General features: G+C 62.0%; 1 protein-coding gene across 2 annotated transcripts; it reads left to right on the top strand.

Annotated features, from left to right (window-relative positions):
• Positions 1 to 731: 731 nt before the first annotated feature.
• BAZ2A (bromodomain adjacent to zinc finger domain 2A) lies at positions 732 to 27,203 on the top strand. Of its 2 annotated transcripts, none has more exons than XM_054517724.1 (29): positions 732 to 804; positions 4,934 to 5,071; positions 6,658 to 7,254; positions 7,571 to 7,738; positions 8,752 to 8,937; positions 9,266 to 9,511; positions 9,595 to 9,655; positions 10,216 to 10,324; positions 11,183 to 11,284; positions 11,368 to 11,578; positions 11,668 to 11,729; positions 11,803 to 11,868; positions 11,970 to 12,161; positions 12,253 to 12,507; positions 13,961 to 14,175; positions 14,270 to 14,344; positions 14,957 to 15,119; positions 16,007 to 16,066; positions 16,143 to 16,278; positions 16,377 to 16,951; positions 17,589 to 17,814; positions 17,890 to 18,045; positions 19,433 to 19,596; positions 20,971 to 21,260; positions 22,012 to 22,144; positions 22,219 to 22,365; positions 23,320 to 23,567; positions 25,029 to 25,172; positions 26,755 to 27,203. In XM_054517724.1, exons 2-29 carry the CDS (start codon positions 4,936 to 4,938, stop codon positions 26,921 to 26,923), a joined length of 5,292 nt encoding a protein of 1,763 aa, XP_054373699.1. In that variant the 5' UTR covers positions 732 to 804; positions 4,934 to 4,935; the 3' UTR covers positions 26,924 to 27,203. The 2 variants fall into 2 exon arrangements, with proteins under 2 accessions (XP_054373699.1, XP_054373698.1); XM_054517723.1 differs by lacking the exon at positions 732 to 804 and adding an exon at positions 1,697 to 1,863.
• The last annotated feature ends 403 nt before the right edge of the window (positions 27,204 to 27,606 follow it).

Here is a 27,606-nt window from a genome sequence, read left to right as displayed (position 1 = left end):
CTGTGGCTCCTGCTCTCGGGGGGGCTGCAGGGATCCAAGTCCTGGGAGCCCCCCGGGATCCCCTCCATGGGGGGGTTGTGCTGGGTTCTGCTCCAGCACAGGGACCCCCAGAGCTGGGGGCTCCCCTTTGTCCTGTGGGGTCTCCAGGAGAGGAGGAACCCCCTCCTCTCTCTGCTGCAGGGACAGCGCGGGGGGTGACAGATGCTGGTGCCCAGCCCTGTGTCTGTCTGTCTGTCCCAGTCCCCGGCGTTCCCCCGCCCCCCCGCGCCGCTCCAGCTCCACCATTTCGCAGCACAAAGAGCCGCCCCGGCCTGGCCCTGCCCCGGCAGCTGCCACTTTGTCCCCGGGGTCCCGTGGGGCCGCTCCGCCCCGACTTCTCCCGGTGCGGGGCTGGGGGACATCCCCCGAGGGCACCGGGAACACCCCCACCTCCCTCCCGACCCCCCCGCACTGCTCCGCCGGTGCCGCCCCGGTGCCCTCCCGGTGTCGGGCTCTGCTCAACCCCACGGAGGCGAAGCGGGGTCCCGCGGGTGTCCCCACGGTGGTGGCAGCCGCTGGTCCCGCGGCGCGGCCCCGGTTTGGGGGGGTGTCCCCCGCCATCCCCCCCCGCACCCCACGGAGGGCGGCGGTCCCTTTAAATGGCGGCGCGGCCCCGGTGGCGGAGGGGGCGGTGGCGGTCGCTGACATCACGCGGGGCCGGGAGCACCTGCGCCCCGCCCGGCTCCGCCACCGGCACCGGCACCGCAGCGCACCGGGCCGGGCGGGCACCGGGGCTGCTGCGGGCCGCCCCCGCCGCCCCCCCAGGTACGCAGCGCGCAGGACGGGACCCGCGAACGGGGATACCGGCACCTACCGGGACCTCCTACGGGGCTGGGATGGCTGTAGAGGGACCCCCGCATCTGTACCGGGACCCCCTGAGACCGGCCCAGCTGCACCGGGACCCCCGGTTCTGTACCGGGACCTCCCCAACCCCCCGGGAGCCTCGTCCAGGCGGGGAACCCCCGCACCGGGCTCCGCTGCCCCGCACCGGGAAGGGACACCCCCCCCCCCCCCCCTCCGCCTTCCATTGCGGCCGTACCGGGACAGCCCCCCCCGCACCGGGACCCCGTTCTCCCCCCGCCGCCCCCGGAGCCGGTGTCGCCCCCGGGCCCTGCGCAGCGCGGCCCGGCCGGTGCCGCGTGACGTCACCGGGGATCCCGGGGGCCGGGGGGAGCTGGGGGGGGCCGGTGTCCTCGCGGCCGAACCGGGCAGCACCGGTGCCCTGAGAGGTCCCGGTCCCCGGTGCTCCGCCGTTCCCGGGGGTCGCGCTGGGGCTGCGGGGAGCGAGGGGGGGAACGAACGGGAGAACGCGGGGGGGGAACGGGGGGGACGTTCCCGGGAGGTGCCGGTACGGGGTGGGGGAGCCCCGGGGGGAGCCGGGGGTCCCGGAGCCAGGGCTAGGGGGGTGGGGGGGCGTCCCCGCGTGGGGATTCCCCCCGCCCTGACCCCGCCGGGGGCGGGGATCCCCCTCCCACGTGGGCGCGCGCCCGCCCCCGGTGACGCCACGGCGGCGCCGCTCCCGGTGACGCCACTGCGGCCGCCGTGACGTGCGGGGGGGGGGGGGGGAGGCGGAGGGGACGGGGAGAGGAGGGGGGTGGGGGGGGGAGGAGGAGGACGGGACGGGACGGGGGCGGTCCCGGGACCGCCCGGCGGCGCGAGGCGCTTCCTGCCGCGGCCGCGGGTTCGGCTCTCCGCGGCCCGGCTCCCGGTACCGGAGCGGATCGGAGCGGAGGGGCCCGGCCCGGTGCGGCGGAGGGGCCGCGCCATGCCGAGCCGCTCCCCGCCCCGCGCCGCCTGAGCCGGGCCCGCGCCGCCGCCTGCCAGGTGCGGGGTCGCGGCGGAGGAGAACGGGGGGGCCCGGGTGGTAACGGGCCGTTAACGGCCCCGGGTGAAGGCAGCGAGGGGGTGGGAGGGTCGGTTGAGGCGGTTTGGGCCCGGCGGCGGCGGCGGCACCCCGCTCCCCTTTCCTGACCTCGGTGAGACGCCGTGCTCTCCCCTCGCTTCCCCCCGCGCATCCCGGTTCCATGGCGTGACCCCCCCTCCTTCTCCTCCGTTACCGGCTCCCGGTGACTCCCCTGCTCCCCTCCCTGTGCACCGGCCACGGGCCCAGACCCGCGGGGAGCCCCAGCCCCGTGCCCGGTGCCCGGTGCGGTTCCCCCGCAGCCCCGTCCCGGAGCTCGGGGGGAGCCCCCTCCCCTCAGGTACCGCCCGGTCGTGTCCCCCCCGCCCCACCGGGACCGGGACCCTCCTGCAGCGGACACCGAGCCCCGCATCCCCGGAGACCCGGCGAGGGGTCTGGGGGTGTCCTTGCCGCAGGGACCGGGGGGTCCCCGCCGCTCTGCGGGACCGCGGGGGGACCGGTCCCGTGTCCCCCCGGTGTGTCCGTGCCCGCAGGAAGTGGCCGGGAAATGGCAGCCGGTTGTTGCGTCTCGTTGTTTTTGAAACGTCCTTTTTAATCAGGTCGCGTCACGCTCCCGGGGCCTCCCGGTGCCACCACCGGGGCCGCACAACCGGGGAGGCACCGGGGAACGGCACCGGCTCCACGGCACCGACAGATCCCCCCCAGCCTGGAGCTCTGTTCCCCCCCCTCCCCAGCTCAGCTCCCGGGGACAGCCCCGGTGTCCCCGCGGGGATCCCAGGGCCCGGTGGTGCCGCTGCCACCGGGTTTGACCCCGGGCGGGCGGCGCTGCCACGTCGGCCGTGCCCGGTGTGGCGGGGTCAGCTCGGTGCCACCTTGTCACCCACCATCGCTCCCCTCGGTGCCGCCATCCGAGGCTCTCCTGCCCCTCGCCCTCCTCACCGTGCCCGGCTCCGGTTTCTCGCCGTGGCCCAGTTTCAGCTCCCTACTCAGGGCGGGGGGAGCGGGGCCACGGGAGCCCCGGTGAGGGTGGGAGGTGACAGGTGGCCTTGGGTGGCCGTGGATGGCCATGGATGGCCACGGATGGCCATGGATGGCGGTGTCCTGGCGCTGGCCGGGCTCCCAGCAGTGCCAAGGCCGGCTCTGCCCTCTGCCAGGCCTGGCACCCTGGAGCAAGGCTGACATTCCCACTTTGCTTTCATTTTCCCCCAGCCCCTTCCCCACGTTCCCAAACCATCCCAGTCCACCTCCGTGTGCCACCTGCAGCCTCCACCTGCCCCGGTGGCCCTGGCACATCCCTCGGTGGCCCTGGCACAACCCTCGGTGGCCCTGGCACAACCCTCGGCCTGCTCTGACCTCCAGAGCCGGCAGCGCCTTCCTGGCCGGCACATCACACACGGGGTGGGACCGGAAAGGCTTTTCCTTATCCAGCCCCGGTGTCCCCACGCCCGGGGTTCCAGCTGGCTCAGGCCAGAGGCCGGTTCAGGCCTCAGGGGAGGCGGCCCCGGGTCCATCCCGGTTCGGCCGGGAGTTGTGTGGCGGCGGCAGCGGCTGCGTCACCGCCCATACGGGTTCCTCCGGTGGATGAATCACCCGGTGGCCCTGGCCAGGCTTTGGTGGCCCCTGCGGCCCCTGCCAGGGCACCAGCTGAGGGTGTGATGAAATCCGGGTTTCGACACGGGCTGTGCCACCATCGCTGCTGAAGTGCCGAGCGCGGCGGCCTTGGCCCTTCCGGAGAGGTCGGCGCCGCCTTGGCCGGTGGCAAGAGTGGCACAGCCGGTGGTGGCAGCTCCCTAGGGTGTCCCTGTGGGTCCCCACCAGCACTGGGGGCTCCCTCCTCATCTGCTGGGCCTGCAGGGCATCAGCGCCCTCAGTTCCCTCGTGGCCCATCCCGAGGTGGAGCCACCGGAATCCCTCCTTGTGGGTTTGAGGGAGTGTTTGGGGTTCCTGGGGGAGGAAGGTCACCAGGACCCCTCCTGGGCCACAGGCCTTGCGTTTGAGGGAGCATTTGGGGGTCCTGGGGGATGGACCCACCAGGATCCCTCCCTGTGGCCTCAGATTTGGGGGTCCTGGGGGATGAATTCACCAGGATCCCTCCTGGGCCACAGGCCTCAGGTTTGAGGGTGTTTGGGGTTCCTGGGGGATGAATTCACCAGGATCCCTCCTTCTGGCCTCGGGTTTGAGGTTCCTGGGGGATGAAGGTCACCAGGATCCTTCCTGGGCCACAGGCCTTGGGTTTGAGGGAGCATTTGGGGTTCCTGGGGGATGGATTCACCAGGATCCCACCTGGGCCACAGGCCTCAGGTTTGAGGGAGTGTTTGGGGTTCCTGGGGGATTAAAGTCACCAGGATCCCTCCTTGTGGCCTCAGGTTTAGGGGAACATTTGGGGGGTTCTTGGGGGAATGAAGGTCACCAGAATCCCTCCTTGTGGCTTTGGGTTTGAGGTTCCTGGGGGATGAAGGTCACCAGGATCCCTCCTGGGCCACAGGCCTCAGGTTTGAGGGAGTGTTTGGGGTTCCTGGGGGATGAATTCACCAGGCTCCTGCCCGAGCCAGCACTGGGCTTTCAGCTCCCAACAGCCCAGCCTCAAACCCTGGAGCTGTGCCTGGAGAATGGGGTGTGGGGTCCCCTCCACCTTGGGGGGTACAGCAGGGACAGTTTGTCACCACAGGGTCATTGCTGTGCCTGGAGCATTGGCTGTGCTGGCTCCTGTTGGGGCCACAGAGCTGCTTTGGGGGGGTCTCTGTGGTCCTTGGCTGGGAGCCCAGGAGCAGCCACGGGATGGTGGCACACGGAGGTGACACCTTGGTGATGGCTGTCCCTAGGGTGACAGGCTGTGCTCGAGCAGGTGCCAGCTCCTCCAGCTGGGGTGGCTGGGCCTGGGCCAGGTGGCATCTCAGTCCTGGGGGGGCTTCAGTGTCACTCCTCACCCTCCCCAGGCTGGGGACCACAGGGAGAGGGTCAGTGGTGGGTGGGTCACCACAGTGGCCACCCCAGTCCACACCAGTGACTGACCCCATCTTGTCCCCCGTGCAGAAATGGAAACAAACAACCATTTGAACTTTACTGGCCTTTCCTCTGCACCCGCTGCCTCAGGACCGAAACCCACGCCTGCCTCAGGGGACTCCCCCTTCGCCCACAGCTCCCCGCTCAGCTTCCCCCAGCAAGGGAAAAGTGAGTGACCCCACGGGGACAGGGGTGGCTGTGGGGGCAGAGGGGACACGGGGATGGAGGGGACGCAGGGACAGAGTGGACACAGGGATGGGATGGCCAGAGGGGACACAGGGATAGAGGGGCTGCAGGGATGGAAGGGCTGTGGGGCCAGAGGGGCTGCAGGGACAGAGGGATGGGAGGGCTTTGGGGCTAGAGGGGACACAGGGATGGGGTGGCCGTGGGGCCAGAGGGATGGGAGAGCTGTAGGGACAGAGGGGACACAGGGATGGGAGGGCTGCAGGGATGGGGTGGCCGTGGGGCCAAAGGGGACACAGGGATGGGAGGGCTGCAGGGACAGAGGGATGGAGGGGACAGAGGGATGGGAGGGCTGCAGGGACAGAGGGGACACAGGGATGGAGGGGCTGCAGGGATGGGGTGGCTGTGGGGCCAAAGGGATTGAGGAGCTGTAGGGACAGAGGGATGGAGGGGACAGAGGAATGGGATGGCTGCAGGGACAGAGGGATGGGGTGGCCGTGGGGCCAGAGGGGACTCAGGGATGGGACAGAGGGCTGGAGGGGACTCAGGGATACAGGGGCTGCAAGGACAGAGGGATGAAGGGGACACAGGGATGGGGTGGCCGTGGGGCCACAAGGGATGGGATGGCTGCAGGGACAGGGGGATGGGGTGGCCATGGGGCCAGAGGGGACTCAGGGATGGTGGAGCTGCAGGGACAGAGGGATGGAGGAGCCATGGCCAGCAGCAGCTCCAGCACGGGGGGCCAGGGCCGGGGTCTGTGCGTCCCTGCCGCCGCCTTGGCCTAGAAAAGCGGCCGTGCCAGCCCCGGGGCCGTGCGTGGATTTGGCCGCTCAGCTGATCCGGCACAGCCCTGCCAAGCTCGGCTAATCCCCGGCGTCCTGCGGCGCTCGGTTTGGCAAACGGGGATCTGGGGACCGTGCAGCTCCCCCCCCTTCCCTCCCTGCTCCTCTCCAGCCATGGGGAGGGGGGGGACACATGAGCAGGGCTTTGGCAGCTGCCCTGCCTGGCCATTGATCCATCCTCAAACCCACTGGAGAGTCCCCACAGTGCTCAGCCTGGTGCTGGCACAGCCGGTTTGGCAAACGGGGATTGTGCAGCTCCTCCCTTTCCCTCCCTCCCTGCTTCTCTCCAGCCCTGGGGAGGGGGGAAACACCAGCAGTGCTGCCCTTGCCTGGCCATTGATCCATCCTCAAACCCACAGTGCTCAGCCTGGTGCTGGCACAGCCGGTTTGGCAAACGGGGACTGTGCAGCTCCCCCCCTTCCCTCCCTCCATGCTTCTCTCCAGGGAGGATGGGGAGGGGGGGACACATGAGCAGGGCTTTTGCAGCTGCCCTGCCTGGCCATTGATCCATCCTCAACCCCACTGGAGAGACCCCACAGTGCTCACCTCAGTGCTGTGGCAGAGCTGGTTTGGCAAACGGGGATCGTGCAACTCCCGCCCTTTCCCTCCCTCCCTGCTTCTCTCCAGCCCTGGGGAGGGGGGACACCAGCAGTGCTGCCCTTGCCTGGCCATTGATCCATCCTCAACCCCACTGGAGAGGTGCTGACGTCCCTCTGCTCCCTCCCTCAGGTCTGAACGGGGGCATGAATGTCAATGGCTTCTCTACTGTATCCCACCCCGGTACTTCAGGGACCTTCTCACCCGGCTCTGCTCCCGCCGGGGCCCAACCCCTCCGCACCTACGACTGCCTGTGGGACTACTCACCCTACACACCCGCCGGTGGTGGCGGCCTCAAGGACGGGGGAGGCCCTCCCAACCTCGGACAATTCCCCCTCAACGGCGTGGCCGGGGGGTCCCGGCCGGCCTCGCCGGGGCACGGCACCAACCTGCGGGCAACCGGGCAGGAGCTGTGGGGCAACGGCACCGCGGGGCCCATGGGGCTGAGCTTTGACTCGCAGGAGCTCTACGACTCCTTCCACGAGCAGAGCTTTGAGTTGATGCAGAACGGGCCCGAGGGATTCTACGCCACGGGTCAGCCCTCAGCCGTGCTGAGCTCGGACACGCAGCCCTTCCCGCTGGCTCCAAACGAGCCAGAGCCCAGCCAGGGAGACGCTGAGGGTGCAGCCAAAGAGATGCCCAGCAGCACCACCAACACCACCAGCAGCACCATCACGGAGAACGGGGGTGGGCTGGTGGGCAGCCAGGAGCTGGAGGAGGCACAGCCAGGTAGGAGCCCTGAGGGCTGGCAGAGCTCTGGGATGCGGCGCTGGGGCCCTGGCAGGTGGGTGATGGATCCTGGTGGAGTTGGGCATTGTTCCTTGGGGAATCCCAACTGCTCTGGCTCCCCTGCCCAGTGTCCTGGATGGGGTTTGGCCACTCACAGCTTGGAGTAGGCATTGGGATCTCATAAAACCAGGCTGGGTGTCACCACCCCATGCCATGGAGGGCTGGGTGTCCCAGCACGGGGACCAGCAGTGGGGATCCCCCCAGCTCTGTGCCCATCACATCTCAGGGTCTGTTTGTGGTCGATTGCTCCCTTCAGACCTGAAGATCTGCAGCTACAATGGGGCCACAGCCACTGGCACGGGGTCGCTGGGGCCGGAGGGGGCCAGCAGGTGCCTGGGGGAGGCATCACCCATCGCCCCGCGGCTGGAGGACACCCACATCCTCAGCGAGGACCCCCTGGAGCCCTTCGAGTCCCTGGCCAGAGGTAGGGGGGATGCCGAGGGGGGCACAACCATTCCCTGTGCAGGAAGCAGAGCCAGCTGCTCTCCATCCCCGTGTGGGGATGGGTTGGTGGCCACAGGGATGGGTCGGTGGCTGTGGGGATGCTGCAGTGGCCACGGGGATGCTGTGGTGGCCGTGGGGATGCCGTGGTGGCCATGGGGATGGGGTGGTGGTCATGGGGATGGGGTGGTGGCCGTGGGGATGCCGTGGTGGCCATGGGGATGGGGTGGTGGCCATGGGGATGGGGTGGTGGCCGTGGGGATGCCGTGGTGGCTGTGGGGATGGGGTGGTTGTTGTGGGGATGGGGTGGTGGCCGTGGGGATGCTGCAGTGGCCATGGGGATGGGGTGGTGGCCATGGGGATGGGGCGGTGGCCGTGGGGATGCGGCAGTGGCCGTGGGGATGCCGTGGTGGCCGTGGGGATGGGGTGGTTGTTGTGGGGATGGGGTGGTGGCCGTGGGGATGCTGCAGTGGCTGTGGGGATGGGTCGGTGGCCGTGGGGATGCCGTGGTGGCCGTGGTGGCGCGGCGGTGGCCGTGGGGATGGGTTGGTGACCATGGGGATGCCGTGGTGGCCGTGGGGATGGGTTGGTGACCATGGGGATGCCGTGGTGGCCGTGGGGATGCCGTGGTGGCCGTGGCGCTCTCCCGAGGCAGGGGCGGGCCCGCGTCCCCGGCTCGCTGCCGGCTTTTCCTTCCCTGCCTTCCTTCCCGTCCTTCCCAGCTCCGTGACGAGGCGGTTACTCAGCGCCTGAACTTCCGCGCTGCTGAGCATCGCCACGGCCATTTTGGGCTCCTCCGCTTCCCAGAGGAGGAGGAGGAGGAGGAGGCGGAGCTGGGGGGGGGGGCGGGGGGGAGGAGAAGAGAGGGGTACCCAAACCCCTTTTAACCCCTCTGCTGCCGGAGCCTTTTCATCCCCTCCACACGCACCCTATTCCCCCTTGAGCGGAGATGTTGCTCCGTGCGCCCCCAACCCTGGTGCTCGCCCCCCTCCCCAGACCCCGGCACCGGCGACTTGTACGCGATGGACGACTCGCAGCTGGTGAGCGACAAGTCCTCCTTGGAGGAGCCCCCCGACCTGGCCGCCAGCCCCCCACTCCACGCCGGCCCCTTCAGCCTGCTGCCCGCCAGCCCCGAGCCCGCCCCGCTGCTCGATGCCCCCGGCTCGCCGCCCGCCCTGCCCGGTACGTGCCGCCCCCCACACCGGGAGGGGACGGGGGTCTCGTTCCCCACCAGGGATGCGCCGTGAGCCCCACGGGGGTCACCCCACCGGCCTCGCTCCCCCACCAGGGATGCGCCGTGAGCCCCACGGGGGTCACCCCACCGGTCTCGTTCCCCCACCAGGGATGCGCCGTGAGCCCCACGGGGGTCACCCCACCGGTCTCCTTCCCCACCAGGGATGCGCCGTGAGGGTCTCCGTGGCACCGGCGAGGCCCCCGGGCAGCGCAGGGAGGGAGGGGACGCGCGGCCCCGGTGACGTGTCCGGTGACGTTCCTGACCTTGGCTCCTCAGGCGACAACGGCGAGCTGAAGAGCGGCGACCACGCGGGGCTGCGGGACTCGGGGTCCCTGGAGCTCGACCCTCCGCTGGAGCCGGACTCTCCGGCCCCGTCTGCTGAAGAGGAGGAGGAGGAGGAGGAGGAGGAGGAGGAAGAGGAGGAGGAGGAGGAGGAGGCTGCCGACAGCTGCCCGGAGACTTCGGCCGCGCCGGGAGAGGGAGAGAGCGAGGAGCCGGCCCTGCTGAGTGCCTCGGGGGCAGGTGTGGCCGCCCCCCAGCCTGGGCTGACCCCCCCGGTGCCCCCCGGCCGCCAGCCCATCGTCCCCTCTGTCCCCTCCCCGCAGGTGATGTCCCTCGGCGGCGCATCGCCACGCAGGAGGAGGTGCGCTTCCCGCTGCAGCACGGGTACGTGGGATGGCCCCCGGCCCTTTTCCCATTCCCCTGTCCTGTTCCTGTCCCCCTCCGGCCGTGCTGCCCCGGACCCTTTTCCCATTCCCCTGTCCTGTTCCTGTCCCCCTCTGGCCATGCTGCCCCCGACCCTTTTCCCATTCCCACCATCCTGCTCCTGAAACTATCCCTGTCGTGTCCCCCTTGTGTCCCCGTCCTGCCCCTAAAACTACCGTCCCATTCCCACCATCCTGCTCCTGAAATTTTCCCCATCCTGTCCCCATCGTGTCCTCATCCCCTCCTCATCCTGCCCCTAAAACTACCGTCCCCTTGTCACCATCCTGCTCCTGAAACTATCCCTGTCCTGTCCCCATCGTGTCCCCATCCTGCTCCTGTCCCCACCCCTTTCCCATCCTCCCCCTCTCTCCATCCCTTTCCCATCCTGTCCCCATCCCCAACTCCTCCCACCGCTCTGTCCCCGACGCTGTCCCCTCCCCATCCTGTCCCTGGTGCTGTCCCCTCGTCCTGTCCCCTCCTCATGCTGCCCCACGGCCCCGGGCTGACGCTGCCGTGCCCAGGTGGAGGCGGGAGGTCCGGATCAAGAAGGGGAACCATCGCTGGCAGGGTGAGACCTGGTACTACGGCCCCTGTGGGAAGAGGATGAAGCAATTCCCGGAGGTCATCAAGGTACCACCCCTGGGGACACCAAACATTTGAGAATATTTGGGGTATTTTGGGGTATTTTGGGTATTTGGAATGTTTTGGGGCATTTGGGACGTTTAGAATACTTGGGGTAATTGGGATATTTTGGACATTTGGGGTATTTGGGGACATTTGGGGTATTTGGGCTATTTTGGGTATTTGGAATATTTTGGGGTATTTGGGATATTTTGGGTATTTGGAATATTTTGGGGTATTTGGGACATTTAGAATATTTGGGGTATTTGGGCTATTTTGGGACTTTTGGGGGATTTGGGAAATTTAAAATATTTGGGGTGTTTAGGAAATTTAAAATATTTGGGGTATTTAGGACATTTGGGATATTTTGGGTATTTGGGATATTTTGGGACTTTTGGGGGATTTGGGAAATTTAAAATATTTGGGGTGTTTAGGAAATTTAAAATATTTGGGGTATTTAGGACATTTGGGATATTTTGGGTATTTGGGATATTTTGGGGCATTTGAGGTATTTGAGAAATTTAGAATATTTGAGAATATTTGGGGTATTTGGGGACATTTGAGAATATTTGAGGTATTTGGAATATTTTGGGGTGTTTGGGTTATTTGGGACATTTGGGGTCATTGAGGTATTTGGGACATTTAGAATATTTGGGGTATTTGGGCTGTTTTGGGACTTTTGGGAATATTTGAGGTATTTTGAATATTTGGGATGTTTTGGGGGAAGTTGTGGGGAGGGAGGCGGTTCTGACCCGCTACAAACCCCCCCCAAAAACCCGGGATTGCAGCTGATGGAGGCTGTGGTGAACCTGGAAGACTGAGCTTCCTCACAACCTTCCTCCTCCTCCTCCTCCTCCCTGTCCCCAGTACCTGAGCAAGAACATGGTGCAGGACGTGCGGCGCGAGCACTTCAGCTTCAGCCCCCGCATGCCCGTGGGAGACTTCTACGAGGAGAGAGACACGCCAGAGGTGGGTCTGGGGGCTGCTCAGCCCCCGCCGTGCCCCCCAACTCCTCGCTGTGCCCACGGGTGAGCCCGGTTTGCGCCCCACAGGGCGTGCAGTGGGTGAAGCTGAGCCCCGAGGAGATCCCCGGGCGCATCCAGGCCATCACGGGCAAGCGCGGCCGGCCCCGCAACGCCGAGAAGGTGAAAGCCAAGGAGCCCCCGGCCACCAAACGGGGCAGGGGCCGCCCGCCCAAGGTCAGGATGGTGGATTTGCTCAGCAAGACGGACGCGCGGCTGCTGAAGAGGCTGGAAGCACAAGGTAACCCCCCCTTGCCATCCCCTGTGGGAAGCTCCTCACACACAGCCTGGTGGGATCATGGTTCATGTCCACTTTGTGCCCCCTTCCAGAGGTGCTCAGCGAGGAGGACAAGCTGAAAATGAGCAAGATCAAGAAGAAAATGAGGCGGAAGGTGCGGGTATGGGGATTGGGGGGGGGGTTTCCCTGGTGCAGGGGTCCCTGAGCGGGTCTTGTCCTCCCTTCAGGCCAAGAACAAGCAGAAGCAGGAGGCCAAAGCTCCCAGGACCAAGGAGGCCAAGAAGAAATCCAAGGTGAGCCTGTGGGCAAAGGGAGGAGATGAAAAATGAAAAAATAGATTTTCCCCCTTACCTTTTTTTTTTTTCCCCCCACACACATACGGGCTCTGACTCAGGTCAAGGAGAAGAAGGGGAAGCCAGAGAAGGGCAAGGACAAGGCCAGGCCCAAGGAGAAGAAGGCCAAGGGAGCTCGGAAGGCAGACAAGGGGCTGCTGGCCCAGCGGCGCCTGGAGGAGCGGCGGCGGCAGCAGCTCATCCTGGAGGAGATGAAGAAACCCACCGAGGACATGTGCCTGGGGGACCACCAGGTGGGCTGTGCTGGGGGGCTCAGAAATGTCACCCCAGGGAGCCACCAGCTGGTTCTGACCCTCCCTTCCCTTTCTTCTCCCTGATCCACAGCCCCTTCCAGCCTTCTCCCGCATCCCGGGGCTGGTCCTGCCCAGCCGTGCCTTCTCCGACTGCCTGACGGTGGTGGAGTTCCTGCAGAGCTATGGGAAGGTGCTGGGGCTGGAGCCAGCACGGGACGTGCCCACGCTGGGAGCGCTGCAGGAGGGGCTGCTGGGGGCGGCCCCCGGCGCGGGGCAGCTGCAGGACCTGCTGGTGAGGCTGCTGCAGGCGGCGCTCTGCGACCCGGGGCTGCCGCCCTACTGCCAGGTGAGACCCCCTGCCCTGCCAGGTGAGACCCCCTTGTTAGGTGAGACCCCTTCCCCTGCCAGGTGAGACCCCCCTGTTAGGTGAGACCCCCTTGTTATGTGAGACCCCCCTGCCCTGCCAGGTGAGACCCCCTTGTTAGGTGAGACCCCCTTTCCTGCCAGGTGAGACCCCCTGCCCTGCCAGGTGAGACCCCCTGCCCTGCCAGGTGGGACCCCCTTGTTAGGTGAGACCCCCTGCCCTGCCAGGTGAGACCCCCCTGTTAGGTGAGACCCCTTCCCCTGCCAGGTGAGACCCCCCCTGTTAGGTGAGACCCCCTTGTTATGTGAGACCCCCCTGCCCTGCCAGGTGAGACCCCCTTGTTAGGTGAGACCCCCTTTCCTGCCAGGTGAGACCCCCTGCCCTGCCAGGTGAGACCCCCCTGTTAGGTGGGACCCCCTTCCCTGCCAGGTGAAACCCCCCTGTTATGTGAGACCCCCTGCCCTGCCAGGTGAGACCCCCTGCCCTGCCAGGTGGGACCCCCTTGTTAGGTGAGACCCCCTGCCCTGCCAGGTGGGACCCCCTTGTTAGGTGAGACCCCCTTGTTATGTGAGACCCCCCTGCCCTGCCAGATGAGACCCCCCTCCCCTGCCAGGTGAGACCCCCCTGTTAGGTGGGACCCCCTCCCCTGCCAGGTGAGACCCCCCTGTTATGTGAGACCCCCTTTCCTGCCAGGTGAGACCCCCTGCCCTGCCAGGTGAGACCCCCCTGTTAGGTGGGACCCCCTTCCCTGCCAGGTGTTAGGTGAGACCCACCAAAGTCAGACAAGTCCTTCCTTTCCCTTTTACCCCTTTTCCCCCTTCCCTTATTTTTCCCCCTTCCCTTATTTTTTCCCTTCCCCTTTCCTTTCTCTCTTTTCTTTTCCCTTTCATTTTCCCCACCCATTTTCTTCCCTCCTCTTCCTCCCTCCCACTTTCCTTTTCTTTCCCCCCCTTTCCTTTCCCTCCCTTTTCTTTTTTCAATCCTTTTCCCACTTTCACCTTTCTTTTCCCCTTCTTCCCCCCATTTTCCTTTTCCTTTCACCCCTTTGTCCTTTCTTTTCCTTCCCTTTTCTTCCCACCACTTTTTATTTTTATCTCTGCTTTCATTTTCACTTTCCTTCCCTCCCCTTTCCTTTTTTCTCCCTTTCTCCCTTTTTCACCACCTTCCCCTGGCTGGGGCTGTCAGTGCCTGCAAAACTCAGGACAAAGAATCCTAAATTCGGGATTAAAATTTAGTATTCTTTGTCCTGAGTAAGAAAAGGGCTCTCCCTTTTCTTACCTGTGGCCATCCCCCTCCTCACCCCCAAGCATCTTTTGGGGTGTCCCCCCACATCCATCCCTGTGCCAGGAGCACCTGTGGGCAGTAACCCCCTCCTGACAAACCCCCGTGGGGGCAAGGAGGAGACTCCCCAAACCTCTCCCTTTGCTCTGGGCAGTCCCTGAAGATCCTGGGGGAGAAAGTGTCGGAGATCAGCCTGAACAGGGACACGGTGTCGGAGGTGCTGCGCTGCTTCCTGACGGCGCACGGGGCGGGCGCGGATCTGTGCGAGGGGCTGCGCACCAAACCCTTCCAGGCGCTGCCCCCCGAGCTCAAAGCCTCCATCCTGGTCTTCCTCATCAACGAGCTCAACAGCAGCGCCCTCATCATCAGGTGGGGCTGGTTGGGAGGGCAGGGAGATCCCTCTGGTTTGGGGTGCTGGAGTGGATCCTGCTCGCTGGAGCCATCCCCGTCTCTTGTTGTGCAGTGAGATCGACAAGACCTTGGAGAGCATGGCCAACTACAGGAAGAACAAGTGGATCATTGAGGGGCGGCTGCGCAGGTGGGTGGGGAGGGGGCTTTGCTTTCAGCCTCAGCATCATCCCCTCTGAGTGATGAGGTGCCTCAGGGTGGGCAGGGGGATGTCACTAGGACACAAAAGCACACGAGCGCACGCACCGCTGCTCTCAAGGTGAAGAAAAAGGGAAGTTTATTTTCTGACTCCAACATTTATAGTTTTCCAAAAGTGACAGTGGATTGGAGGGTGAAAGTGCCACCTCTCCTGTGATGCTGGACAAACCAACAGTCCATCAAATTTCTCCTCTTCCATGAAAGAATGCGAACCAATAAGTTATTTACAGAAAGTGTGTGAGAATCCGGCTGTGGGATTGAGGGGCTGCAGGGTTGGGGGGCTGAAGAATTGGGGTTTGTAGGATTAGGGGGCTGTGGGATTGAGGTGCTGCAGGGTTGGGGGGCTGAAGAATTGGGGTTTGTAGGATTAGGGGGCTGTGAGAACCAGGTATGATAATCTTTGTGGGTCCCCTCCAAAGCAGAATATTTTATAATTTTCTGCGTGACAAAGTTTGCTACAAGAATGTAAACATCAGAAGGCTTAGAAAATCTTAAAAAATTGGGGGGGGACAGGTAGCCAACACCTCCACCTGTGTCCTGGCAGGCTGAAGGTCGCCCTGGCCAAGAAGACGGGCCGTCCTGAGTCGGAGATCACGGGGCTGGAGGACGGGCGGCGCCGGCGCAGCTCCCGCCTGACCGAGGACGTGGGGCTGGAGATGGAGGAGGAGGAGGAGACCCGGGGGAGGAGATCCCGCAGGGAGGAGGAGGTGGGGTGCTCCAGGCTCTGTTGTAGGGGGGCAAAAGTGAGGGTGCCACCTCAGGGGTCTCTTCACTGACTGATCCAGCCCCAGGATGGAGCTGCCCGACGTTGGGCACTAAAATATTGAAATTAAATCCCAACAGAGCCAAATGGGATGTGCCTGGGTTTGCCCAGCCCTTGCTGCTTGACCAAGGGCGGGAGCTGTGGTGGTTTCACCTCAGAGGCACCTTTGGCTGGCTGGATATTGCAGCAAAAGTGAGGGTGCCACCTCAGGGGTCTCTTCCCTGACTGATTCATCCCCAGGATGGAGCTGCCTCACGTTGGGTGCCAATATATTGGAATTAAATACCAATATTGCCAAATGGGACGTGCCTGGGCTTGTCCAGCCCTTGCTGCTTGACCAAAGGCAGCAGCTGTGGTGTTTTCACCCCAGAGACACCTTTGGCTGGCTGGATATTGCAGCTGGGTGCTTGGGACAAGTCCAGGCTTGCAGGAGCTCAGGTTTAGCTCTGGTGGAGAAGCTTCAAGGTGATGATGAAGGAAAGGAGTTGGTTCTGATGGAGGGTTTGGATCCAGAGCTTTATTCTGGCCTCTGAATCCAGCAACAGCTCCAACAGAACTCCCTGACCCTGTGGTTGCTGCTCCTTTTAACCCCGGGGAGAGGGGCAGGGAAGGGGCAGGGAGCCACCAACCAGGTACAGGAGAGGAGGTCTCAGGACTCAGTCTCTGTCCCCCAGGGCTGAGAGGCGTCTTTTGAACTTTGCCAATCACTCTGAGGCCCTTCTGGAATGCCAAGATTGGCAGGCAGCACTCAGCAGGGGCAAGGGAGGGGGAAAGGAGAGGTGGTTGGCACACCTGGGGAAGGAGACGGGGTAACTGAGACACTTTCCCCAGATGGACACGTCTGCATCCAGCGTGCCGGAGCTGGAGCGGCAGATCGAGAAGCTGGCCAAGGTGAGCTGGTGTGGAGGGCTGGAGCTCAGCCCTGCTGGGGGGCTGCAGCCCCCTCACCGCCCCCTGCTCTCCTCAGAGGCAGATGTTCTTCCGCAAGAAGCTGCTCCATTCCTCCCAGACCCTGCGTGCAGCCTCCCTGGGCCAGGACCGCTTCCGGAGGCGCTACTGGGTCCTGCCCCACCTGGGCGGAATCTTCGTGGAGGGCGCCGAGGGTGAGTGGGGAAGGAGCTTTTTTGGAGGGGATGAAAAACAAATGTAAAAGCTGGGAGAGGAACCCACATCTCACCTGCTCGTCCTCCTGCTGTCACAGCAGCTGAGGCGGTGGCTCAGGAGCCTCCTGAGGAGAAGATGTCCCCGCTGGTGTCGCCGGTGAAGGAGGAACCGGCCGCCGTGCCCGTCGCCAGCCGGACGAGCTGCCCGACCCCGGCCTCCCGTGCCCGTGGGAGGCCCCGGAAGAGCAAAGAGGAGCTGGCCCAGCACTGCCAGCCCTGCCCCGTGCCCATCAACGGCGTCCTGGAGGAGCCAGAGCCCCTGGGGCAGAGCCAGCACGACCTCAGCCAGTCGGCGTTCCTGTCCTGGCTGAGCCAGACCCAGTCGTCCCTGCTCAAGGACTCGGTTCTCACCCCGGCCAGCAGCCCTGGCAAAGGGGACACGGGGCTCCCCGAGGCCCCCTCGGACCCCATGGAGGAGGAAGAGGAGGAGGAGGAAGAGGAGAGAGCCCCGGAGGTTGTGGCAAAGAGAGGGCCCTGGTTTAACCTGCTGCCCCGCACGCCTTGTGACGACCGAGCCCCCCTCGCTACCTCCTCGGCCGAGCCCTCGCCACGAGCCCCCGCAGCCCCCCGCAGCCAGAGCAGGGGGGAGCCCCCCAAGGGCTCAGCACGGCAGGTACAGGGGTGGGGGGGCTGCACCCAGCACCTGCACCCCGACCTGAGGGGTTGGATGGGCAGGGGGATTCTCCCTGGGTGGGTGTGGGGTGGGACCCCCTGTGCGACCTGGTGGCACAGGGGGCTCAGTCCTGCTGTCCTTGACGGGCTGGGGAGAAGGGAAACAGCTCCAGGGGTGGGGGGGCTGCAGGGTTTGGGGTGGCTGTGGGGTTGGGGGGCTGAAAAATTGGGGCTTGTAGGATTAGGGGGTTGTGGAATTGAGGGGCTGCAGGGTTTGGAGGGGCTGCAGGGTTGAGGGGCTGAAGAATTGGCGTTTGTAGGATAAGGGGGCTGTGGGATTGAGAGGCTGCAGGGTTGGGGGGCTGAAGAATTGGGGTTTGTAGGATTAGGGGGCTGTGGGATTAAGGGGCTGCAGGACTGGAGGCTGTGGGATTGAGGGGCTGCAGGGTTGGGGGATTGAAGAATTGGGGTTTGTAGGATTAAGGGGCTGTGGGATTAAGGGGCTTCAGGATTGGGGAGGGGGTGCAGAATTCAGGTGCTGAGGATCCAGCTGTTACAATCCTTGTGTGTCTCCCTCCAAAGCAGAATATTTTATAATTTCCTGTCTGTTTTCTGTGACATTCCCTCTCTCCCTCCAGCTGAACGGCCTCCCCTCAGACGACCCCACAGCTCCCCTGCTCGCTTCCACGCCGGTGCACGCCGGCCCCAGGGCCCACGGCGCCTGCCCCCGCAGCCAGGGCGGCCTGGAAAAGCTCCAGGACGTGCCAGGACAGCCCAAACGCCGAGGGAGACCCCCCACCAAATTCTTCAAGCAGATGGAGCAGAAATACCTGACGCAGCTGACGGAGCAGCCGGTGCCCACCGGTGAGAGCCGGGACCCCCGGGACCCCCCCGGTGCAGCCCCTGGCACGGTGCTGAGCTGTGGCATTGGCCTTGCAGAGATGCAGAGCGGCTGGTGGTGGCTGAGGGACCCCGAGGAGCTGGAGGCTGTGGCACGGGCGCTGCACCCTCGTGGCATCCGGGAGAAAGCCCTGCACAAGCACCTGACCAAGCACAAGGAGTTCCTGCGTGAGGTTTGCCTCAGGAGCACCACTGGTGAGTCTGCCCAGAGCCCAGCCCCTGCCCCCAGAGCCCCAGCTGGGTGGGGGGCTCTTGCCTGTCCCCCTGGGAGCCCCCAGATTTCATTTTCTGCCCAAATCCCCAGGGCAGGGGATTGCTCCCTGAGCCCACCCTTTATCCCTGCAGACCTCACCTTCCACTCCAGCCCTGGGGACTGCTCCCCGTGCCCCCTCTGTGACCTCCCCTTTTCTCCTCTCCAGACCCCATCTTTCCCTTGTCCCAGGTTGTGTCTCTCCTCCCTGACCCCCTTTTCTGCTCTCCAGACCCCATTGTCTCCCAGGACAGGGTTCTGCTGCCTGTCCCCCCCTTCCTAACCCCCTTTTCTCCTCTCCAGACCCCATCTTCCCCTTGTGTTCTGGGATGGGGCTCTGCTGCCTTTTCCCCATCCCTGACCCATTTTCTCCTCTCCAGACCCCATCATGACCCTCACCCATTTTCTCCTCTCCAGACCCCATCTTTCCTTTGTGTTCTGGGATGTGGCTCTGCTGCCTGTCCCCCATTCCTGACCCCCTTTTCTCCTCTCCAGACCCCATCATGTCCCAGGATGTGGCTCTGCTGCCTGTCCCCCATTCCTGACCCCCCTTTTCTCCTCTCCAGACCCCATCATGTCCCAGGTTGTGTCTCCCCTCCCTAACCCCCTTTCTGCTCTCCAGACCCCATCATATCCCAGCTTTTGGTTTTCCTCCTTGACCCCCTTCTCTCCTCTCCAGACTCCATCTTCCCCCTCTGTCCTAGGATGGGGTTCTGCTTCCTTTCCCCTCTCCCTGACCCCATTTTCTCCTCTCCAGACCCCATCATGACCCTCACCCATTTTCTCCTTTCCAGATCCCATCTTCCCCCTGTGTCCCAGCATGGGGCTCTGCTGCCTGTCCCCCATTTTTGACCCCATTTTCTCCTCTCCAGACCCCATCATATCCCAGGTTGTGTCTCTCCTCCCTGACCCCCTTTTCTGCTCTCCAGACCCCGCTGTCTCCCAGGACAGGATTCTGCTGCCTGTCCCCCCCTTCCTAACCCCATTTTCTCCTCTCCAGACCCCATCTTCCCCTTGTGTTCTGGGATGGGGCTCTCCTGCCTTTTCCCCATCCCTGACCCATTTTCTCCTCTCTGGACCCCATCATGACCCTCACCCATTTTCTCCTCTCCAGACCCCATCTTTCCTTTGTGTTCTGGGATGTGGCTCTGCTGCCTGTCCCCCATCCTTGATCCCCTTTTCTCCTCTCCAGACCCCATCATGTCCCAGGATGTGGCTTTGCTGCCTGTCCCCCATTCCTGACCCCCTTTTCTCCTCTCCAGACCCCATCATGTCCAGGGATGTGTCTCTCCTGTCTTTCCCCCATCCCTAATCCCATTCTCTCCTCTCCAGACCCCATCTTCCACCCTCGCCCGGACCCGGCCACCACCGCGGTGTCTCGGGAGGCCCTGGCTCAGTGGTCAGTGCTGGACAGAGCCTACGAGACCGACCTGGGCGTGCTGCAGTGGGTGGAGGAGCTGGAGCAGCGCGTCCTCATGGCCGACCTGCAGATCCGGGTGGGTGCCAGCCAGGATCACCCCAGCTCTGGCTTGTTGGGGGAGGTGAAACAGGAAAGCCTCATAAATAGGATTGTCTGGCAAAGGATTTTTGAGATTATGGAAACTATAAGCGAGATTGAAGTGAAAGCAAGTTTAGGTGAGCCAGGATGGACAGACACACAGACAGACACACAGACAGATAGGTGGAGTGTTGGGGAAGATGAAACAGGAAAGCTTTATAAATATGATTGTCTGGCATAAGATTTTTGAGATTATGGAAATTTTAAGCGAGATTGAAGTGAAAGCAAGTTTAGGTGAGCCAGGGGGGATCATGGATGGACAGACACACAGACAGACAGGTGAGGATGTTGGGGAAGATGAAACAGGAAAGCCTCATAAATATGATTGTCTGGCAAAGGATTTTTGAGATTATGGAAATTTTAAGCGAGATTGAAGTGAAAGCAAGTTTAGGTGAGCCAGGACGGACAGACACACAGACAGACAGGTGAGGATGTTTGGGGAGATGAAACAGGAAAGCCTTATAAATATGATTGATTTTGAGAATATGGAAACTATAAGAGAGATTGAAATGAAAGCAAGCTTTGAGATCCCTCAGTTACTGAACAACAGGAAAGCAATGGTGTGGCCGGCTGAAGGTGATCCCCTTTTGGTGGAACAACACCCTCTGCTTGCAGACAGCTCCAAGGGGCAGAGCAGACCCTGCTGGCTTGGCAGAAGGGGCCCAAAGAGGAGTTTGTAGGGTTTAAAATGTAACCCAGTGTGGTAATGTAATGATTCTTACAGGCTGTATGCAAATGCTGTAGGATTTGTATCTTGGACTAGATTGGTGAGTGAGAATTAGAATATTCAGCACAGAAGAAGATTTATTGTGTTGTAACGGGAACCTCATCCTCTTTTACTCTCTCTTTACTCTTCCTCACTCTCTCATCTCTTTACCACGCTCTTGCCTTCTCTCTCTCTACCCCTCTCTCCTCTCATTCCTGCTCCAGCTGTGCCTGGCAGCTCCCAGCAGGTCCCTGCACTTGGCCCTTTGCAATGAACCCCAAATTGCACGACCAGAAGAAGATTTATTTTATTGTAATGGGAACCTCTCTCTCTTATCCTCTCTTTTACTCTCTCTCTTATCCTCTCATCCTCTCTCTCATCCTCTCTACCCCTCTCTCCTCTCAGTCCTGCTCCAGCTGTTCCTGGCAGCTCCCAGCAGCTCCCTGCACTCGGCCCTTTGCAATGAACCCCAAATTCCACCACCTCACTTCAGAGATCTCTCACCTCCATCCATCCATCCCAACCCTCCCACCCCCTCCAAACCGCTCCCACTCTTGCTGACCACCACCAAGCGACCACCACTGACCTCTCTCCTCTCCACCACAGGGCTGGACGTGTCCGAGCCCGGACTCGACGAGGGCTGACCTGAGGTACTGCGAGCACAAAGTGGAGCCCCTGGAGGACATCACGGTGCGCAGCAGCCTCCGTCGGGAGGCGCTGCCCCTGCGCCGGGAGCTCACCAACCCCCTGGACCTGGCCGTGCTGCGGCTGGCGGCGCTGGAGCAGAACCTGGAGCGCCGCTACCTCAAGGAGCCGCTGTGGCCGCTGCACGAGGTGGTGGTGGAGAAAGCCGTGCTGAGCAACCCCGAGGAGCTGGGCTCGGGCAGCACCGAGATGTGAGCGCACCGGGCGGCCCCCTGGGATGGGTTGGGAAAGGGTCATTGCCTGGGAATTGCTGGGAAGGGGTCATTTTGTGGGAATTGCTGGGAAGGGGTCATTCCCGAAGGGGTCATTCCCCCTGGAGTTCCTGAGAAGGGTTCATTCCCAAATGGGTCATTCCCTGAAAATTGCTGAGAAGGGGTCATTCCTTGGGAATAGTTGAGAAAGGATCATTCCCTGGAAATTGCTGAGAAAGGGTCATTTTATGGGAATTGTTGAGAAAGGCTCATTCCCTGGGAATTGGTGAGAAGGGGTCATTTCCTTGGGAATTCTTGAGAAGGGGTCATTCCTGCCCTCCTGGGAATGTGGGGGTCAGCAGGGTTTGTCCTGGGGGTGGGGGTCTCCCAAGGATGGGATTCCTTCTTGGGGATGGGGTCTCTCTGAAGAATGGGGTCTCTTCCTGGGGATGGGGTCTCTCTGAAGGATGGGGTCTCTCTGAAGAATGGGGTCTCTTCCTGGGGATGGGGTCTCTCAGAGGGATGGGGGTCTCCCCTGGGGATGGGGATCTCCCCTGGGGACCGGGGTCTCCCTTGGTGACGGGGCTCTCACAGGGTTCATCGTGGTCCTGCTTGGGGCTGAGCAGCGACCAAGACTCCTCTTTGTTGGGATCCTTTTTGGGCTCTGGGGGGGTTCCCCATGACCCAGCTGGGCGCCTGGGCCCCAGGGCAGGACCCCCGTGCTGGGCTGAGCCCCCCGCTGTCCCCGCAGCTCGTACGAGATCACGCCGCGGGTGCGGACGTGGCGGCAGACGCTGGAGCGCTGCCGCAGCGCCGCCCAGGTGTCCCTGTGCCTCCTCCAGCTGGAGAAATCCATCGCCTGGGAGAAATCCGTCAACAGAGTGGTGAGACCCCGCCCTGGGAGGGGACAAAGGGAGGGTCCAAAGCAGCTCTGAGCACCCCCCCCGTGTCCCCCCAGACCTGCCTGGTTTGTCGGAGAGGGGATGATGACGAGCACCTGCTGCTGTGCGACGGCTGCGACCGCGGCTGCCACCTCTACTGCCACCGGCCCCGCATGACAGAGGTGCCCGAGGGCGACTGGTTCTGCTCCGTCTGCGTGGCCAGGGTAGGTCGGGGGGCAGCCCTCAAACCCCACCGGGCTGGTCCAGGAGGGATCCCAGACCCTGCTGGGCACCCTGTCCCCAGGAGAGGTTCTGGTGAGGGGAGAAAATCGGGTTCCCAAGAGGGATCCCCCATGAGAGCCTCATCCTCCATTCTTGGGAGAGACCCCGATGGTCTCTGAAGGTCCCCCATGCCCCTGGGGGTCCCTCATATCTCTGGGAGAGACCCCCATGTCAGCAGGAGGGGTCCCAAGCCCTGCTGGGCCCCCTATCCCCAGGAGAGGTTCTGGTGATGGGAGAAACTCTGGTTCTCAAGAGGGATCCCCCATGAGAGCCTCATCCTCCATTCTTGGGAGAGACCCCAATGGTCTCTGAGGGACCCTCATGCCCCTGGGGGTCCCCTTTCCTAGAAAAGACCCTAATGGGACCCTCATATCTCTGGGAGGGACCCTGATATCAGCAGGAGGAATGCCAGGCCCTGCTGGGCCCCCCATCCCCGGGGGAGGTTCTGGTGAGGGGAGAAACTCTGGTTCTCAAGAGGGATCCCCCATGGGACCCCCATCTCCAGGGGAATGGGACCCCCATCCCCATGAGAGCCCCATTCTTGGGAGAGACCCCAATGGTCTCTGAGGCACCCACATGCCCCTGGGAGTTGCGGTTCCCTTTCCTAGAAAAGACCCTAATGGGACCCTCTTACCTCTGGGAGAGACCCCCATGTCAGCAGGAGGGATCCCCATCCCAGCACTGGTGACCCCACCCCTAGGATCGACCCTGGTGGTGTCTGAGAGACCCCCAGCCCTAGGAGAGACCCTCCCTCAGGCTGTCCTGACCTCCAGGAGAGCCCGATGGCCTCTGAGGGACCCTGGGAAGGACCCTGAGGGTCCCCTCAAGCCTCAGGCAGTGTGAAATGGAGCACAGGGGACAGAAGGTGACCCCCATTTCCCCCCCCCCGCCCACAGGCCGGGCAGTACCGGGACCCCATCTCACCCCGGCGAGGCAAGAAACGGAAACGGGGCCGGGGGCTCGGGGGGAGCCCCGGGGAAGAGGAGGAGGAGGAGCCGAGCCCGCGGCGGCGCCGCCCGGCCCCGAGGCACCGGCGGGGGCTGCCCCCGGTGTCCCCACGGTGTCCCCCCGGGGAGGCTCCGAGCCCGGCCCGCAGGAGGAGCGGGGCCCTGCGGGGCCAGCCCAGCGACCTGACCTTCTGCGAGTGAGTGGGGCCGGGGGAATGTGGGGAGGGGGCTGTGGTGGGTCAGGGACCTTCTGCGAGTGAGTGGGGCCGGGGGAATGTGGGGAGGGGGCTGTGGTGGGTCAGGGACCTTCTGCGAGTGAGTGGGGCCAGGGAAATGTGGGGAGGGGGCTGTGGTGGGTCAGGGACCTTGTGCGAGTGAGTGGGGCCGGGGGAATGTGGGGAGGGGGCTGTGGTGGGTCAGGGACCTTCTGCGAGTGAGTGGGGCCAGGGAAATGTGGGGAGGGGGCTGTGGTGGGTCAGGGACCTTGTGCGAGTGAGTGGGGCCAGGGAAATGTGGGGAGGGGGCTGTGGTGGGTCAGGGACCTTGTGCGAGTGAGTGGGGCCGGGGAAATGTGGGGAGGGGGCTGTGGTGGGTCAGGGACCTTGTGCGAGTGAGTGGGGCCGGGGGAAATGGGGAGGGGGCTGTGGAGGGTCTGGGACCTTCTGCGAGTGAGTGGGGCCGGGGGAATGTGGGGAGGGGGCTGTGGAGGGTCAGGGACCTTCTGCGAGTGAGTGGGGCCAGGGAAATGTGGGGAGGGGGCTGTGGTGGGTCAGGGACCCCCCAGTGTCCCCCCTGGCACCCAGGGCGAGGGAAGAGATGAGAGTCTTGACTCCCATGTTTCAGAAGGCTGATTTATTATTTTGTGATATATATGATCTTGAAATTTATTATTTTATATAAAATATCTATGATACTAAAATTTATTATTTTATTATATATGATCTTGAAATTTATTATTTTATATATAATATATATTATATTAAGTTACTATTTAATTATATATCATATTCGAAATTATTGTTTTATATATAATCTATATTATATTAAAAGTTATTTTATTATATATATCATATTCAAATTTATTATTTTCTTATATAATATTAAAAGAAAATGATACATTAAAACTACACTAAAAGGATTATTATATTAAAATTTATTCTTTTATTATGTATATGATATTAAAAGAAAATGATATATTAAAATGATACTAGAAGAATAGAAGAGAATCTTGACTCCATGTCTCAGAAGGCTGATTTATTATTTTATGATATATATGATATTAAAATCTATTCTTTTATGATATATATGATGTTAAAATTTACTCTTTTTATGATAAAAAATAATCTTGAAACATGGAGTCCAGATTCTCATCTCTTCTTTCTCGTTTCTTCTATTCTTTTAGTATAGTTTTAATATCTCATTTTCTTTTAATATCATATGTATAATAAATTTTAATATCAAAATTATCATAAAATGATAAATTTTAATATGATATACACAATTAAATAATAAATCAGCCTTCTGAAACATGGAGTCAGACTCTCATCTCTTCAATGACCACCACCACAACTGGTGACCCCGAGCGAAGAAAAATCCCCACACTAAGGGAAGGATTTTGGATAAAATCTGTCTGTGACATCCTCCCCGCCCTTTCCCAGGATCATCCTGATGGAGATGGAGTCTCACGAGGACGCCTGGCCCTTCCTGGAGCCCGTCAACCCCCGGCTGGTCCCCGGCTACCGCAGGATCATCAAGAAGCCCATGGACTTCGGCACCATGCGCGCCCGGCTGCTGCGGGGAGGGTGAGCTGGGGCGGGGGCTTCTCGGGGGGCTGGGGGCTCCTCATGGGGCTGGGAGGGTCCTCCTGAGGCTGGGGGGGTCCTCATGGGGTTGGGGGGATCCTTATGGGGCTGGGGGATCCTCATGGGGCTGGTGGAGCCAGGTGGATCCTCAAGAAGCCCAAGTCCATGGGCACCATGAGCGCCCGGCTGCTGCGGGGAGGGTGAGCTGGGGCAGGGGCTCCTCGGGGGGCTGGGGGCTCCTCATGGGGCTGGGAGGGTCCTCCTGAGGCTGGGGGGATCCTTCTGAAGGTGGGGGGTCCTCCTGGGGCTGGAGGAGCCAGGTGGATCCTCAAGAAGCCCATGGACTTGGGCACCATGCGTGCCAGGCTGCTGTGGGGAGGGTGAGCTGGGGCGGGGGCTCCTCAGGGGGCTGGGGGCTTCTCGGGGCGCTGGAGGGTCCTCCTGAGGCTGGGGGGGTCCTCCTGAAGGCGCTGAGGGGTCCATTCAGGGCGGGCAGGGTCTGTCCCAGGGGTTGGATGTCCTTCCCAGGCCAGTGGTGTCCCTCAAAGGGATGATCCTTGTGGGTTTGGGGTTCCTCCAGTGGTGTCCCTCAAAGGGATGATCCTTGTGGGTTGGGGGTTCCTCCAGTGGTGTCCCTCAAAGGGATGATCCTTGTGGGTTGGGGGTTCCTCCAGTGGTGTCCCTCAAAGGGATGATCCTTGTGGGTTGGGGGTTCCTCCAGTGGTGTCCCTCAAAGGGATGACCTTTTTGGGTTTGGGGGCTCCTCCAAGGCTGGCAGGGTCCTTCTCAGGGGTTGGGTGTCCCTCAAAGGGATTGGATGTTATTCCTAGGCCAGTGGTGTCCCTCAGAGGGATGACCTTTGTGGCTTTGGGGGTTCCTCCAGGGCTGGGGGTCCATCCAGGGCTTCCAGGGGTTGGATGTCCCTCAAAGGGATGAACCTTGTGGGTTTGGGGGTCCACCCCCGAGGATGGGGGTCTCTCCTGGAGATGAGGGTCTCTCCTGGGCTGTGGGGGTCTCTCCTGAGCTATGGGGGGGACTTTCCTGGGGATCCCATCCCCTCCTGGCAATGGGAATGGGGTTCCTTAGGGGTTGATGGGGTCCCTCCCAAGGATGGGTGGATCAATTCCCCTCATGGGGACGGGGTTCCTTTGGTGCTCAGGGGGGTCCCTCCCGAGGATGGGGGTCTCTCCTGGAGATGAGGGTCTCTCCTGGGCTGTGGGGGTCTCTCCTGAGCTATGGGGGGACTTTCCTGGGGATCCCATCCCCTCCTGGCAATGGGAATGGGGTTGATGGGGGGGGATCAGTTCCCCTCTTGGGATGGGGCTCCTTTGGTGCTCAGGGGGGTCCCTCCCAAGGATGGGGGGGTCTCTCCTGGGTTTTGGGGGGTCTCTCCTGGGGCTCCCATCCCCTCCTGGGAATGGAAATGAGGTTTGAGGTTCCTTAGAGGACTTGATTGGGTCTCTCCCAGGGATGTGTGAGGATCAATTCCCCTCACGGGCTCGGGCTTCCTTCGATGCTGACAGTTTTGGGGGGGGGTCCCTTGGGTGTCCCACCCACCCACCCACCCCGTGCCATCCCTCAGGTACTCGAGCTCAGCCGAGTTTGCAGCCGACGCCCTTTTGGTGTTCGACAACTGCCAGACCTTCAACGAGGACGACTCGGCCGTGGGCCGGGCTGGCCACGCCATGCGCCGGTTCTTCCAGAGCCGGTGGGAGGAATTTTATCAGGGAAAAAACCCTCCCAACCCCTAAAGGGGGGAACCCGGGGCGGGGGGGGGGTCTCCCCCAAGCCCCCAACCACGAACTGCCTCCACTGGAGCTGCTCTCGCTGCCTGCTGATCCCACATTTTGGGGGTTGTTGTTTTTTTTTTTTTTTTTCCCCTAAAAAACCTCCCAGCAGCGTGAATGGGCTTCCCACCTTCTAAACCCACACACCCCCTCACTATGAGGCCCCTTCATGCTGCTTGGTCCCCAAAATCCTGTCCTATTTTCCCCTACCCCATTCCCCTCTTTTTTTTTTGGTTTTTGGTTTTTTTTTTTGTTTTTTTTTTCTCCCAGCACCACAAAAGTCACAGATTTGTGTTAAGCCAAAAAAGAAAAAAAAAAAAAAAGAGGTTTTTTTTTTTTTTTTTTTCTTGCTTTCTTTCAAATTTCATTTTTTGGATTAAGAGCAGAAACAGGAATAAAACCCCCACCCTCCCCTTGTCCCCCTCCCTCAAAATGGGGAGAACTCCCAAAAAAAGGGGAAAATTTCCCTAAAAAAGGGGAGAGCCTCCCTCAAAAAGGGGAAAACCCCCTCAAAAAGGGGAGAACCCCTGAAAAAAGGAGAGAACTTCCCCGAAAAAGGGGAGAATCCCCCAAAAAAGGGGAGAACTCCCTGAAAAAGGGGAGAACTCCCCTAAAAATGGGAGAACCCCCAAAAAAAAGAGGAGAAC

Source organism: Molothrus ater, chromosome 30 (assembly GCF_012460135.2).
Source record: "Molothrus ater isolate BHLD 08-10-18 breed brown headed cowbird chromosome 30, BPBGC_Mater_1.1, whole genome shotgun sequence".
NCBI classification, from domain to species: Eukaryota; Metazoa; Chordata; class Aves; order Passeriformes; family Icteridae; genus Molothrus; species Molothrus ater.
The sequence above is the reverse complement of the archived record's forward strand: the minus strand, read 5'-3'. Positions and strand labels throughout refer to the sequence as shown.

Excerpts from the sequence above, each read along its gene's own strand:
- BAZ2A (XM_054517724.1), top strand. The coding sequence starts at position 4,936 with ATGGAAACAAACAACCATTTGAACTTTACTGGCCTTTCCTCTGCACCC. Across the intron at positions 16,279-16,376 it reads CTTCGTGGAGGGCGCCGAGG|CAGCTGAGGCGGTGGCTCAG; the intron begins GTGAGTGGGGAA and ends CTGCTGTCACAG. Across the intron at positions 16,952-17,588 it reads CCAAGGGCTCAGCACGGCAG|CTGAACGGCCTCCCCTCAGA; the intron begins GTACAGGGGTGG and ends CTCTCCCTCCAG.